Raw genomic sequence first — 13,901 nt, 5'->3', positions numbered from 1 at the left:
ATACTCCTGATTGTGTGCTTTGGTGTCTTTATTTCTTAATGGTTTTCAAGAGCAGTTTCTGGTGCTGACTGTTGGTTGGGGGCTCTTTGCAGTGCTGTGTTTAACGGATCAGTTCCGCTGTGCCAGTGGGCAGTGCATCGGGAAAAGCAAGAAGTGTGATCACAACCTGGACTGCAGTGACAGCTCTGATGAGCAAGGATGTTGTAAGTGTACTGCCTGAGACTGGAGACTCGGTTGCAGCATCCAAAATTTGCTTCTCACCTTTCCTATGAGTTTGATTTTATTCTGCCAAGCAGACTGAATTAGTTGTTCCCATAGTTAATGCCTCGTAACTGCTGTCATGCAATTAATGCACAACATGGTGGAATAGGAATAGCAAAAATAATTAGTATTCTGAACAAGTAGTTTCTGAGGCAGAGAATGCCTGTTATTTTTCTTCTTACTTTTTCAAATTTTAAAAGAAGTAAAAGGTTTGTTTTACTATAATGTTTATATGCTGAGTTGCTGCAATGTTAAAAAATATCTATTGGCATGAGGCGTTCATCTGTAACTTCTCTGCTTCATGGTTTTCTCATCCAGAGAATTAATAGCAGGTGCTTTTAGAATCAGAGGAACACTCTGTTTATAGAGCAAACCTTCTAAAATTTCTTTTTTTTTTATCTTGAAAGGATGTAATTCTGAGCTTGATTTCTGATTTGTAACATGTGATATCCCCTACCTGGAAATCTCCAGGGCTCTACAAGAAAGCCACTGCCTTTAAAATTCAAACTCCAAAGTTCACTTTCACTGTTGGTGCTTTAAAAGAAATTGTAAATAGGGACATCTTGTCTTGTGTTAGAGATCCATATATCACAGCTGGCACACAGATAATTTGAAAATGCAAAGCCAAAGTTGGACCCTTGATCTTAAGAAGGAGTATTAAGAGATGTTCTGTCATGCTACCAAGTCACTAGTGACATTATCACAGGCTTGTCTAGTTCCCTTTATTAGAGTTTGTATGTTCTCCAGTTTTTTAACAGAGGATGGAAAATTGGCCCACCCAGAATAAGATGGCAGTTGTCACCATCCCTCTTTCACTATGATCAGAAGTCTGTTTACTTATATCTGTAGACTGTGACAAGCTGGTTCAAGTGTGGGTTTGGTGTTCAGGGAGAAGAAAATGTGTAGAGAAAAAAAACTTTCAGTAATGCTTAAGATGTAAAACACTGACTAGAACAGAAAATACTTTAAAGTCTGCCTTTCTTGTCAAATTCATGAGCACAGGCAGGGGGTTGTCAGTTACTCCCAGAAATGTCATTGCTTAGAACTGGTCTTGTAGGGAAATCCACTCATTTTGACTGTTGAATAATTGTTTTGGGTACAGATTCCTCGTAAGATGGCACTTCTCAGGCTGATGCTCAGCTGTATCTGTAACCAGAAGGGTGGGTCAGATGTGGAATACTTTAGGTAGCTTAATAAACAGCAGCACTCCCCAAATTCATCACTGCTGAACAGTCCAGGTGGTGCACCATAAGTGATTGTCACACTGCTGAGAAAAGGCAGTGCCAGTCTCTTACCCTGATAGCCGAGGGTGACATGAAAAGCAGTTGTTGCCATCTTCAGTGATAAGAAAAGCACAAGAGGAGTCCCCTGCACAGTGTTATCTGGAGACGTGGCTGCAGGTCTTGTTCATCAAGTTCAAAGGAAAGCTCTGCTTGTCAGCCTGAAGCAAGAGCAGGGCCATCACTCCCCCTAGACATGCATGCACTTACTACTCATTTTGTGTCATTTGTGATCCAAAAAACCTCATGGCATGTTTGGAGCTCATCTTGGAGGCTGCAGGTAGCCCTTATGGACACTCAGTGTCTTTGAACAGACCTGTCCTAGGGCCTGTTTGTTCCTCCCATATATTAATTTGAAAGTTGTTGTCTGCCTACGGAAGAGGAGCAAAGTGGCAGGATGCAAGAAAACCTAATGTTGGTCTAAACTTCCATGGTCTGATTTTCCTTTTCCCTTTTAGACACAACGGAGGAACCTGCACCACAGCCCAACAACACCATAGGCTCCATCATTGGTGTGATCCTTACAGTCTTTGTGGTGGGAGCAATGTACTTCATCTGCCAGAGGGTGCTGTGCCCACGCATGAAGGGCGATGGGGAAACCATGACCAATGACTACGTGGTGCACGGGCCAGCCCCGGTGCCTCTGGGCTACGTGCCTCACCCAAGCTCTCTGTCAGGCTCTCTGCCTGGTAAGTCAAGGGCTGATCCTTGTCCCTGGCACCCCACAGCTGTACTTGAGGATGCTGTGCATCTGTGTACAGAAAATGAATCTGCTCCAGATGCAGTTCTTGGAAGCTGTGGGAAGCCAGGACTGCCAAGGCTTGTTGCCATCCTTCTTCACACTAATGAACTGCTATTTTACCCAAGCATTTAGGTACTTAGCAGAACTTGAGTTTAAATAAATGCATGCACTGTGCATATTCTTCTTTTGCTACTAAGGAATCCCCTTTTTGGGCCATTGTAGCAGCAGCAAATTTTCACAACAGTATAGGTAAATTTACACAGAGTTATATTCACGGGATTTTAAACATTATGTAATCATTCTTGGTGGGTTTGCAGTCTAGGTTTGTATGCTTGTGAGACTTCTTGCCAAGTCTGTAATGATCAGCAATAACTTTGGTCTCAGCTTATTTCATTTAACGATGAATTTTCCAATATCAGTCCAAGCACATGATGCTACTGCTGTTTAAAAAGTAAAAACTTAACCACAACATTGCACTTCATCTGTATGCACTGCTTCTGTATATATTGATTAAATATGTACTGTACCTTGTGGCTTTTAGATCCAGCAGGCTCCTCTCAGAGCATAACTTGGTTTTAATACCAAGATAATTAATTCTGGGCTTGCAAGTTGTGCTTATACTGCTGTTGTCCTCCAGATTATTTTTTAAGCTTCCTTTTGTCTGTGAATTGAGGAAAAATTGAATACTGACATACATCTCTGTTCTTCAGGTATGTCTCGAGGTAAATCTGTCATCAGCTCCCTCAGCATCATGGGAGGGAGCAGTGGCCCACCCTATGACAGGGCCCATGTTACAGGAGCCTCCTCCAGCAGTTCTTCAAGTACCAAAGGCACTTACTTTCCTCCAGTAAGTCATTCTGTAGTTCATAAACCTTTAATAACTTTCAGGGAAGTCACACTATCTTTCTAAAGGTTAATCAATTGACAGATTAATGTTTTGATTTAGAATTCTAGTCTAATAAACTTATTTGGATATGGAGTGATTTTGAAAGGGAAGAGGATTGTCTTTTTCCAAAATGGTCTAGAAATTTTCACTTAATTAAAAAAAAAGTTGTGAGAGAGCTCAGTGCCAGGAAGAAAAATATAAGATTGACTGTCAGGGGAGATGAAAAAATCCCTGCAGATGTTGAGCAGCTCTGGCAGAGAGATCTCCTTTCATTATGCTCTGCCATGTGCCTCTGAAGGTAAAACTAAGGTTGATTCTGTACAGACCTTTCAAGGAATTAAAATGAAGCTTTGTGTCATGTGTCTTACAAGTGACAGGTAAATAAGTAAACAAGTGTTTTGCAGCTCCATCACCAATGTGTAGTGTGCTGCACTAACTGCTGTGTAACAGTTGGTGCCAGCCCTAGAGGGCTCCCTGCCTCTTCACTTCTAGCATCTGTGGTGGATGGTTTGGGAATTTTTATGGAGCTCACCAAACCACTGTGGAGTGTTAAAGAGTCCCATGCTTGGTCAGTGAAGGCTGGAATCTCCCAATGGTTGGTTTTCAGTTCTGAGAATCAACTGATCAGGCTTTAAATCAGCTTTAAATTAATCCAAACACATGGAGTAAGAACATGCCTGCATAGGGGAGGAATGCTTGCTTTGGCCAACACGCTGCAAGTGTTGTAAGCAGAGCAATACTTGGGGACTGCAGCTGGCAGGAGCAGAGCTCTGCCAGTCTGCCTGAGGCAGTGGTGGCCCTAGTGACAGTCTGGGGCAGTGGTGGCCCTAGTGACAATCTAGAATTGAACAGCTTGTTGCAACTTTACTTCTCAGCACTGGCTATGTCAAAATGGCCAAAGCAGTCAATGTTTTTTGAGAAGATCTTAGTAGTAAGTAAGTAACAGGAAAGGCAAGAAATGGCATTTCCAGGGTCTGCTTAAGAGCTGGGCAATAACAGGAAAAAATCCCATTTGCTGGGTGGGCTATGTATGCAGTTCTTTACTTCAGGTTCCTGTTAGACAGTACTAAAAACTATAAACTGGTGTTTTCTCGAGTTCCCTTTGTATCTTTCCTTTTTAAAAGTGCCTTTTTTTCTTTCTTACTCCTTAGATTTTGAACCCACCACCATCACCAGCCACTGAACGTTCACACTACACCATGGAATTTGGTTATTCTTCAAACAGCCCATCCACTCATAGATCCTACAGGTAATTACTATTACAATAGCTTCTGTCAGGATCAAAGCAGTTAGTGTAGAAAATGCAGAATAAAGGCAGCCTCTGCTCTGCAAGAATTACAATCAAAGGCCCTAATTCTGCAAGCACTAAACTGGTGCTTAAATGGGCTCACGTGTACCATGGCACTGCTGCCTGTGTGGAAGTGCAGCCCTGTTTGAGGTAAATCATACACTAAGGGGGTAGTGATACATCCCTGGGGTACATTCCTTAGGGAGAGTGAGAGCACTCATCACAAAACAAGCTATGTGCCAAAAGAAATGCAATGCCATGAGAATTTTGAGCCAAAATAACTTACCCTGCAGTGAACCCTGCCTTTTTTAGGCTTCTGCCATAAATAATTTGTTATGTAATTATCAGAAATTATAAGCAAATACCCTGTGGAGGAAAAGTTGGCAATATAAAGGCTAATAAGTCATAAGTAACATTAATGTTGTTGTCTAGATAAAGCACAGAATTTCTAGTTGACACATGAAGGGTTAATGTCTGGAAAAGATTGCTTATCTTTTGCTTTATTTTCTCTTGACTAGTATTTATAAGCATGCATTTTATCTCTGTTTGAATGTATTTTTCTTACTTTCCCTGTAAGAATGCTGGAGTTAGTTATGATTTTATAACAAGTTACCAAAAATAGAGCAACAGACCCCTGCTACCCAAGGGTGTAAAGGTTCCCCTCCCAAATCACCAGTAGATGTGTGGTCAGTGAGAAGAGTGTGCTGTATTTGTCTGAAAGATGTGCCTCCCTAACACAGAGCCTTTGGGGGCTCTGGGTAATGAGGTCTCTGGGGCTGAGCAGACATCTCTTCTCCATTAGCAGAAAATATGGCCTCTGTTGTGCAGAAGGTCAGACCAGATGTTTATAATGATCCCTTGCAGCCATATGAAAAATCTTTTTAAATTACAAGTAATTTTCTAATGAAAGAAACCAAATTCAGGCACCAGCATGGGTCATCTGCTGGTTAGCTGATGTGACTTTCAGTATTATAAATTATATTAGGGATGTAGCAGAGGGTTTGATATTTTCCAAATGCTCCCTCACCCAAAAGTAAACACTGCTCTTGCTGCTTCTGATCTTACTTCTTTCCTAGTATTCTGACTTGACTATAGAGGAGCTGCATCCCCTGGTGTTCCCAGCCACTGACTGTGATGCTGGGAGTTGTAGTTACCATGCATTTCCCTTTCTAATTTGTTTCCTTGAAACTATCTTGGGCTCATTTTAAAAGATGTTTTGTGGTAGCAGCCTTTGAGAATTTCATCCCTGTTACTTCTCTAAGGAATGCTTCTCGTGAGTGATTTGAGTGTGCCCAGGTAATTTTCAGTCCTTCTGTCTGGCTTTGGAAGTTAGTATCCAGAAACTTTGTAATGGAAACAGAATTATCTTCTCCATAATTGAACACAGCTATTACAGAGGCATATGCACACCCCTGCCCCACTGTCTTAGGAGCAACTTTTTCTACCTGAATGAAGTCCTTAGGGAGCCTGTTGTGTGAGAGACTGTTCAAGCAGTCACAGGTGCTCCTTGCATCTCTGAGCAGGCAGTGCCAGGGTCACTGGGAACAGCTGGAAACCGGGAAGCACTCAGCAAACCTGGGCTCTGCAGTGATCTTGGCATCACAGAACGCTGTGGCTGGGAGGGAACTGGGAGGGAATGATCAGCCCATCCACTTCCACCCTCTGCTATGAGCAGGGACATCTTCCACTAGACTGGGTTACTCCAGGCTGGCCTGGCACACCTCCAGGGATGGGGAACCCACAGCATTATGGATTAAATTAACCCGAACACAATGAGAGAAAACTAACACCAAACGCGGCCTGCTGTCCAATCCCAGCAGTCTGGAGCACAAAATTCATTTTCTACCAGTAAAGCCCAGTGCTGTAGCACTTCTGCAGGTGTGAAAAACGCCAATCACTTGTTTTTAAAATTTTAAAAGTTTAATAGTAATAAAATTGTAATAAAAATAGTAATACAATTAGAGTAATAACAATTTGGACAATTTGAATTAGGACAATATGAGACAATAGAGACAAAGAGTTATGGACATCCAGGTACCTTTTTCTGGGAAGCACAAACCCGAAAAAGGACCCACGTTAACAAAGGATTAACCCTTAAAAACAATAGCCTGTTGTATATTCATACACCCCATACATGATGCATAAATTCCATTCAAACACAGGATTCTGTCTGGTCATCGTCAACTTCTTCCTCCGAATCCTAACAGCACCTTCGAGGTGGGAAGAAGTTCGTTTCTTCTGAAAAGAGAGCAATAAATTCTTTTTCTCTGAAAGCTTTAGGTGTCCTGTGGCTGCTATCTTGCTGCGAGTCCTTTCTTTAAAAAAGTATCCTCCATAGCATAGTTTCTATTTTAACATTTTGTTATAACCTAAAACTATATTTAACACGCTACTTAAGAGAATTAACACAGCATCACTTTCTAACACAACACATATAATATTCATTTTAATATTTGCGAAAAGCCAGTCATAAAATAGGTGCATTTTTCACACAGGGAAGTTTAGACAGGAGATGCTGTGCATTTCTGCAGAGGTCACCCTGCTTTCTGTTTCCACCTTGAGAAAGGAAAAGTGACCTTTTCCCCGCTCCATGTCCCCTCACAGCTACCGGCCCTACAGCTACCGGCACTTCGCGCCGCCCACCACGCCCTGCAGCACGGACGTGTGCGACAGCGACTACGGTCCGAGCCGCCGCCCGCCCGCCGCCGCCATCGCCGCCGCCAAGGGCTACACCAGCGACCTCAACTACGACTCGGAGCCGGTGCCGCCGCCGCCCACGCCTCGCAGCCAGTACCTGTCTGCCGAGGAGAACTGCGAGAGCTGCCCGCCGTCGCCGTACACCGAGCGCAGCTACTCGCACCACCTGTACCCGCCGCCGCCGTCGCCCTGCACCGACTCGTCCTGAGGCGCGGCCCCCCCGCCCCGCGCCCGCCGCGCTGTAAATACGAAAGGTTCCGCCGGGGACGGGGGGAGGGAGCCGAGCGTGTACAGGTAAATGTGGGGAGGAGGAGCACTGAAGATATTTGTACAGAAGAATTTAAAAAAAAAAAAAAACACAAACACAAAAAGAAAAAAAAAAGGATATTTATATATTTTCTTAAACAGCAGCTGCTGCTTGTGCCATAAGAAGAAAAGAAATTTTTGTATAAAAGAACCCAGACGTTTGTACAAAAAGTTTTTATTTTTGCAAATGGAACACAAAAACATGCCTTAATCCAGTGAAGTGACTGAGCACATAAGGAAATGGAAGGACTGGGATGTGTTTCTTGTCCGGTGAGGTGATCCGTGGGTTTTGTCAATACCAAAAATGTTTAAAGTAATTAATAATAAAGAAGTCCGTCTCAGAGCAGCATACCATAGATACTTGGAAGTAGCCAAATAACCTCTAGGTTAACTGCAGAGGGCCAGCAACTAAAGTTAAACTTGAAAATGCAGTCGGGACAGATATTAACCTTACACAAAGGGCTTTGTTTTCTACAGGAATACAGCAGTCGTAGCAGTGAATCCAGAAAATCAATTGCACACTTTTTTAAATGAATGCACCTCTGTTTTTCCTTAATGCATTTAACAAATGAGAGCGTTTAAAGCTTTCTCCCCGCTTCTGGAATTTCAATTATTTTTGTGGGGTGTATCTTAAAATTTGGTTTTTAATCCCAGTTAGGTTTTCTTGTCTTTTCTTCATCCTTTCCTCCTGCCCGTGTCACTTAAATTCATGGTATTTCTATTTAAAGTACTGCTAGAACTGGGCTGCTGTAAATGCCGGGTTTTCTCCTAATTAGCCTTGTCATGCAGTGATTATTATGCTAATCATGCTATACATTACCCTCCTCATTTTGCCAGCATGGTAGGACTCTGTTTTGTACCAGGTCAGTACAATTCTCACATTATTGACAAGGGTAATATGCATATACCTGAATGATTTTTAGTCCCTTAAAAAAGAAAATCTTATTTTGACCTAGTGCCCACAAAATGTCAAATATTTTTATACCACATATAATATAGACAGCATATTTATAATCTATAAATTTAACCATGGATTGTTAGTTTTACTGTAAATGAATAATATATCCTTGCAGTACTTTCAGTGTATATTGATATCACAGTATACAAATCATATATATATATAAATATATATATTATTTTTTCCTAGTAAGGAAGCATTTAACTTTCAGTGGAACAACTGTCCATAAGAAAAATAGATGTTTTGATCATTGGAAGGGGTTCCCCTGCTGTATTAACTGCTCTGTTTTCTTTGTGTTAGGTAAAGCCAGTTTTTCTCAGTATGATTTTGACATACCTCCTCTTCTGCGTGGTGTGAGTTTAATACTTAGGTATTAACCGCTGTGAATGTCAAATTTTAAGATATTCTTAACCAAACCATTTTATATTCACATCTCTATTTTTGTATATTGTCATATTTAGCCCCTTCTCCCATCAGCCTCACCATGGTGGTTTTTACAGGGAGATTATTAATCAAGTGAAAACATTATTTGTGTAGTTTAAGGGGCAACCTAGGATATTGTTAACTCCTCTTGGACTCCAGTGCAGTGCTTTGAATTTGTTTTGTTGCAGCAGAGCACACAGTATACCTGGTCTTAGATGGCATTGTGCATTTGCACCTTCTTCTGACATCACATCCACTCAAGGTGCTCAGTGCCTTCACAGACTGGCCCTCTGAGTCTTCTCTCTCAAAACAAAGGTCCTGGGAGCTCCTGCCTCCTCACCTTTGGCTATGGAATGGGGATGGCAACTTTCCAGAGGCGCCTTTGGGGTTTTATTGTTCTCTGTTGCTTCCTTGCCAGCCAGTTTCACCTAAAAGAGAAGTTATCTGAAAATACGGCATGGGCTCGCAGTTGACACTGTTGACAAAATTAGTGACAAGTTACTCTTGCTAGCTGCCACTCATCTGGAGCACTGGATCCTCATTTGGTTTCAGCTCCAAGGAAAACTGTCTCATTGGGATTCCATCTGTAATAAAGGGTTTTTCCTACTAGTCCAGAATACCTTTAAAAAGCCTTGGTGATCTCCAGGCTCTTGCTGTTGGTCTCTGAAGATGGTGTACTAAGGGGTTTTTTGCCCAGCTTCATTCTAGGTTTCTAGGAATTGTGGTAGCTGTTCTTCTGGCTCTTCCTTGCTGGTGGAGAAGCCTCCTTGTGTTGTCCAGCAGGGTGGGTGTTGAGGAGGGTGTTGTGAACTATAAGGGAACTGCAAACCATTTTATATGAAGGGGGGGAGGGCGGGTGTGTCGGGGTGGGGGTGAGGCTGGCACACCGATGAGAATTAGAATTTCTCTGTTGTTTACATTTTTTCATGTGCAGCATTCCGTGTGGGGTTCACATGTGGAAACTTGCACTAATGAACTCAGAAGAATATTGTATTGTTGTATTTCAGTCCAAGTGCTTGTACTGCAATGGCAATGGTCTCTTCTTGCAAAATGCTTTTCTCAGTGTGCCAATTTCTTTTTGAAAAACTCCAGGATGGTTGAGCTTAAGGAGTGGTATCCTCTTTCTGGTGCAGCTGGACTGCCTCACTGAGGCATCCCCTTGGAGGGAGCTTCCTGCAGGTAAATCTGGATGTTAATTATAAGCAAGGATTTGTTTAAAAGAAAGACATTCTCTGCATATGGATCATGCTGCCTCCTGTGCTGGTTCACATCCACATAACCCAGCTAGAGTCAGTGGGGTTGCCATAGAATTCCATGTAGGATTTGATCAGGTTTTTCTGATACAGATGTTTCAGTTTGTGCATCAAATATTTTGGGTGCCTCTGGGAGGTTCATGAGAGGGGAAGTGGACAGGCTGGGGTTTTCCAGTGAAAATGCCCAGCATAGAGAACAGGCTGTTCCTCTTCTGAGCAGGAAGCTGGGATATGATCTTGCAAATATATGTATTTTCTCAATAAATGTGGAGTAAATTTTTGAAAGAGGTTCTGATCTGTGAAGTTCCCCTTGGGCAGATCTCCAAATTACAAAAGTATTGATGCAACCAGTACCCACACCTGACACTTTATCAATGGATAAATGCTGAGACTGAGCATTTTCTCTTTGTTCCCCTTTGGCACTGAACCAGTTGTGATTCATATTCTCTCCTTCCCTCAGTGAGGATCATCTTTTCTCCTGCTTCTCCAGCTGACTGAGGTATTGGGACCATAGATAACCCAGACATGCCCATCCAGGAGATTGCTGAAGTGGGTTGGTAGCATTAGATCTCACTGATGGCAGTGGAAATTGTTCCTTGTCCTTCCAGTTAAGCATAAAGCTCCTTATCCTGCAGCATCAGGTTCAGTAGGGCATTAACACAGAGAACCTTTGTACTTTTTTCTCTCTGTAGATCCTGGGCAGCTCTGAGCTGGCTGGCTGGTGATGGGAATAGCTGGAATGCCCAGTCTGTTGTAGCTAAAAACCAAAACAAGACAGCATAATTACAGCATAATCAACAAATTACAGCATCATTTGTTGAAAACTAACTTTGCATGTTTAAATGGCAGCATTAATGAGACCCAAGTCTAGCTTTTATAGTTATACCTGGGGTGTCATGGTGCATGCAGTTCATGGCTACTGCTTTTGGATACCAAGGTATTTGTTAGCAAATAACTTGGATGAGATAAATGGAACAGGCACATGGCATCTGCATTTGAAATAAAGAATGATTTCCATGAATAAAAATTCATGCAACCTGTGCACATACATTAAATTAAATATTTACAGTAATGCAAAATACATAAGTGAGCCATTTGATCTCAAAGGATTCCCTTTGCTGTGAGTTGGAACTTTCTGCACTGTAAATTCCGGATTTCTGCCCCAGCATTTCCCTCCTCATGTGCAAGTACAAGTGGGTGTGCAGGTACCCAAATCTTTGTACCAGGCACTTACCCAAAGCTGGTCATTTTTCTCTTGTGCATAGATTCAGCCTCTTTGACTCTCAGAGTGTAGTCCTGCTGTGTCTCACCTGCCCTAGGCTCCTTTTGGCCAGGTTTACAACAGACAGCAGAGCACCTGAATCCTTAATGCTCTGTCAGGCCAGGCAGGAGAGGAAGCACATTTCTTACACTGCTCCCCTACTTTTGGAGTCCATTTTGCAGATGAGTAAAGCTCCTCTGTGTTTTGTAGGGACAGGAAAAGCAGTCTGCTGCAGCCCTAGAGTAATTTTGATGAAAATTGCACCCAAACTGCTTGGCAGGGCAGGTGCTGCAGTCAGCTGCAAGTGAAGGTGCACATGGAAAATCCCTGTCATTCCTATTTATTACACTAAAGGGCCTTGATAGTGTTGTTGTCTCCAGCTCTGCATTGCTTCTCTATTTATTCTCTAGACATGACTTCATTGGTAAGTCCTAAACACAGTTTAAGCTTTAAAGTAGTTAAGCCTGTGCTAAGATGAAGAGAAGGATACTGTCTTGAATATTATTTCCATTCCTGATTGCTTGGCAAATGTCAGATTAATTAATTAGGACCATTCTTGGGGGAACTGCTTGAGCTACAGAACTCCCTGGTCACACATGCTGTTGGATCAGATAACTTCTTCAAAATACCTCTTTAGAAGAAATCAATCACTTTCTTTTCCTGACCTTTCTGCCTTGAGCATGTTTGTCACACAGTATTGTTAGTGACAGAATCTGCTTCTGAACCTGTACTGTGATTAGTTCTGCAGCAGAAAAATAACTGGCTCATTGAGTGCAAAAGTAATTTATGCATTGCTATTCAAAAATTGCTTTCTTAGCAATGAGATTTTTTAAAATTGCATTTTGGTGTTGGTATGGCTTGAAAATTAACCTTTAACTTAACAGCAGGTGACAGATAAATGTTGCCAGTAAGTTGGGAATGAACTAATAGCTTGAAAAGGGTTACAAAACAGTAGATTTATTTTCTAAAGTGAAAATACAGTAGTGACCCAAAATTTTCTTTCTTTTCCGTCTTTAAAAAGGGAAGGGATTTGTAGCATTTATAGGGACTGATGATTCACACCAGAACTGTGCAGGGCAGGGTAAGTAAAGTGTTGGTGTTTCATTCAGGTTTGTCCTAGTTGTTACAAAGTGTTGGAGAGCCAGTGTTCCCCACTAAATGAACCAGGAGCAGCTCTGAAGTCCTGATTAAAATGGCTGCAGCCTTAAGCCATGCAGGGGAGAGTCAGTGGAAAAGGGAAGGGGTTTTTTTGCAAAGAGGATACCACCAGGCTTAAGCTGAACTAGCCTTGTTTGCAAGTGAAGGATCTGGTGCTGCTTTCAGATTTTAACTCTTTGTTTTGTTTTTGCTTTGTTTTGTTTGTTCTTTTTTTTTTTTTTTTTGTAAGCTTTAATCACTGTTTGTCATTGTCTTAAAGCCAGCTGGTGTCTCTTGTTCATCAACTTCAGTATGATGGTGCTTTGCAAGGATGTATTTATATTATAATGGCCAACATTTGGCCAGCCCTATTCACTCATTCACTAACTTTTTTTTTTTGTAAAATAAAGTGCTTTACTTGTACGGTGTATATAAACCTTGTACAAAAATCCTTTCCAATTATTACTATAAACTGAGTTGTAACAAATGAAATGTTGATTTTTATAATAAAACTAAGAGTGAAAAAGGAGAAGTATGTTTCATTTTATTTCAGCATCTGGAGGACAGGTGATTAAAGGTACAATGTGTGTCTTTGCTCTCCATAAAAGTCACAATGAGCTGAGTTTTCTAATGCTGTAGAAGGCTCTGCAAACACATGGATTTGAAGTGCAACTGATGGTATTTTAAAGCTTAAAGTCTCAATTATTGATCCCTGAGATTGGTTGACTGGATGATACCAACCAGATTATTTTACCAAATGAATCTTTATCAGGTGCCAGGTGACCATTTTGGACACTGCTGATTCTTGAAATCTCTATTGAAATGTTCAGCAAGAGAGAAGCATTTAACTTCAAAATGTAAAAGAAATTCCCCCAGCCCCTCATCCTGTTGCTGTAACAAGTAATTGGAGAAGAACCAGTTCTGGAGTGGAATTCCCCACTCCACTTGCATCCACTGGTCTTGGAAAAAAAAATGCATGGTTTTGTATTGGTTTGTATCTGGCTTACTGAGACTCTTTTGCAGCTCCAGTTTTCCTGCATGAAGGCCTGGACAAGTCACCCACTTCCCATGTCAGTAAGTCAGGGTCTGCATTTCTCAATCTCCCAGAGCAGTGTAAAAACACCTCCTGTTCACTCTCAGCCAGGGTGCTGTGCTTACTTTGTTTCAAGGTGTTACATTGATTTCACCTTGGAAAACAAGCCTTTAGTTTGGAGCTGCAGGGTGCTGTGTTTTTCCCTAAAAGTGCCAGTTGGGAATTGCTGCTGGGCTGCAAAAGGCTCAACAGCCCTTCCTTTATTTTTTATTTTCTTCATTTAAATGATGGTGGCTACATTTGGTGTCTGTGCAGTTGTAATTTGTTGTGTAATACACCAAGGGTGACCAGCTGCCAGAGCTTGGGGCCAGCCAGA

General features: G+C 41.8%; 1 protein-coding gene across 3 annotated transcripts in view; it reads left to right on the top strand.

Annotated features, from left to right (window-relative positions):
* The window catches only part of LRP6 (LDL receptor related protein 6), a 119,474-nt gene extending 106,583 nt beyond the window's left edge, over positions 1–12,891 (top strand). For all 3 annotated transcript variants that reach the window (XM_077178256.1, XM_077178255.1, XM_054631398.2), the window contains 5 exons: positions 93–203; positions 2,000–2,230; positions 2,994–3,130; positions 4,321–4,418; positions 7,062–12,891. In XM_077178256.1, coding sequence (XP_077034371.1) covers positions 93–203; positions 2,000–2,230; positions 2,994–3,130; positions 4,321–4,418; positions 7,062–7,362 — 878 coding nt within the window. In that variant the 3' untranslated portion in view covers positions 7,363–12,891. The remainder of the gene's footprint in view (positions 1–92; positions 204–1,999; positions 2,231–2,993; positions 3,131–4,320; positions 4,419–7,061) is intronic.
* Positions 12,892–13,901: the final 1,010 nt, after the last annotated feature.

The sequence above is a fragment of the Agelaius phoeniceus genome, chromosome 5 (genome assembly GCF_051311805.1).
Source record: "Agelaius phoeniceus isolate bAgePho1 chromosome 5, bAgePho1.hap1, whole genome shotgun sequence".
NCBI lineage: Eukaryota > Metazoa > Chordata > Aves > Passeriformes > Icteridae > Agelaius > Agelaius phoeniceus.
This window is presented reverse-complemented; position numbering and strand designations above follow the sequence as displayed.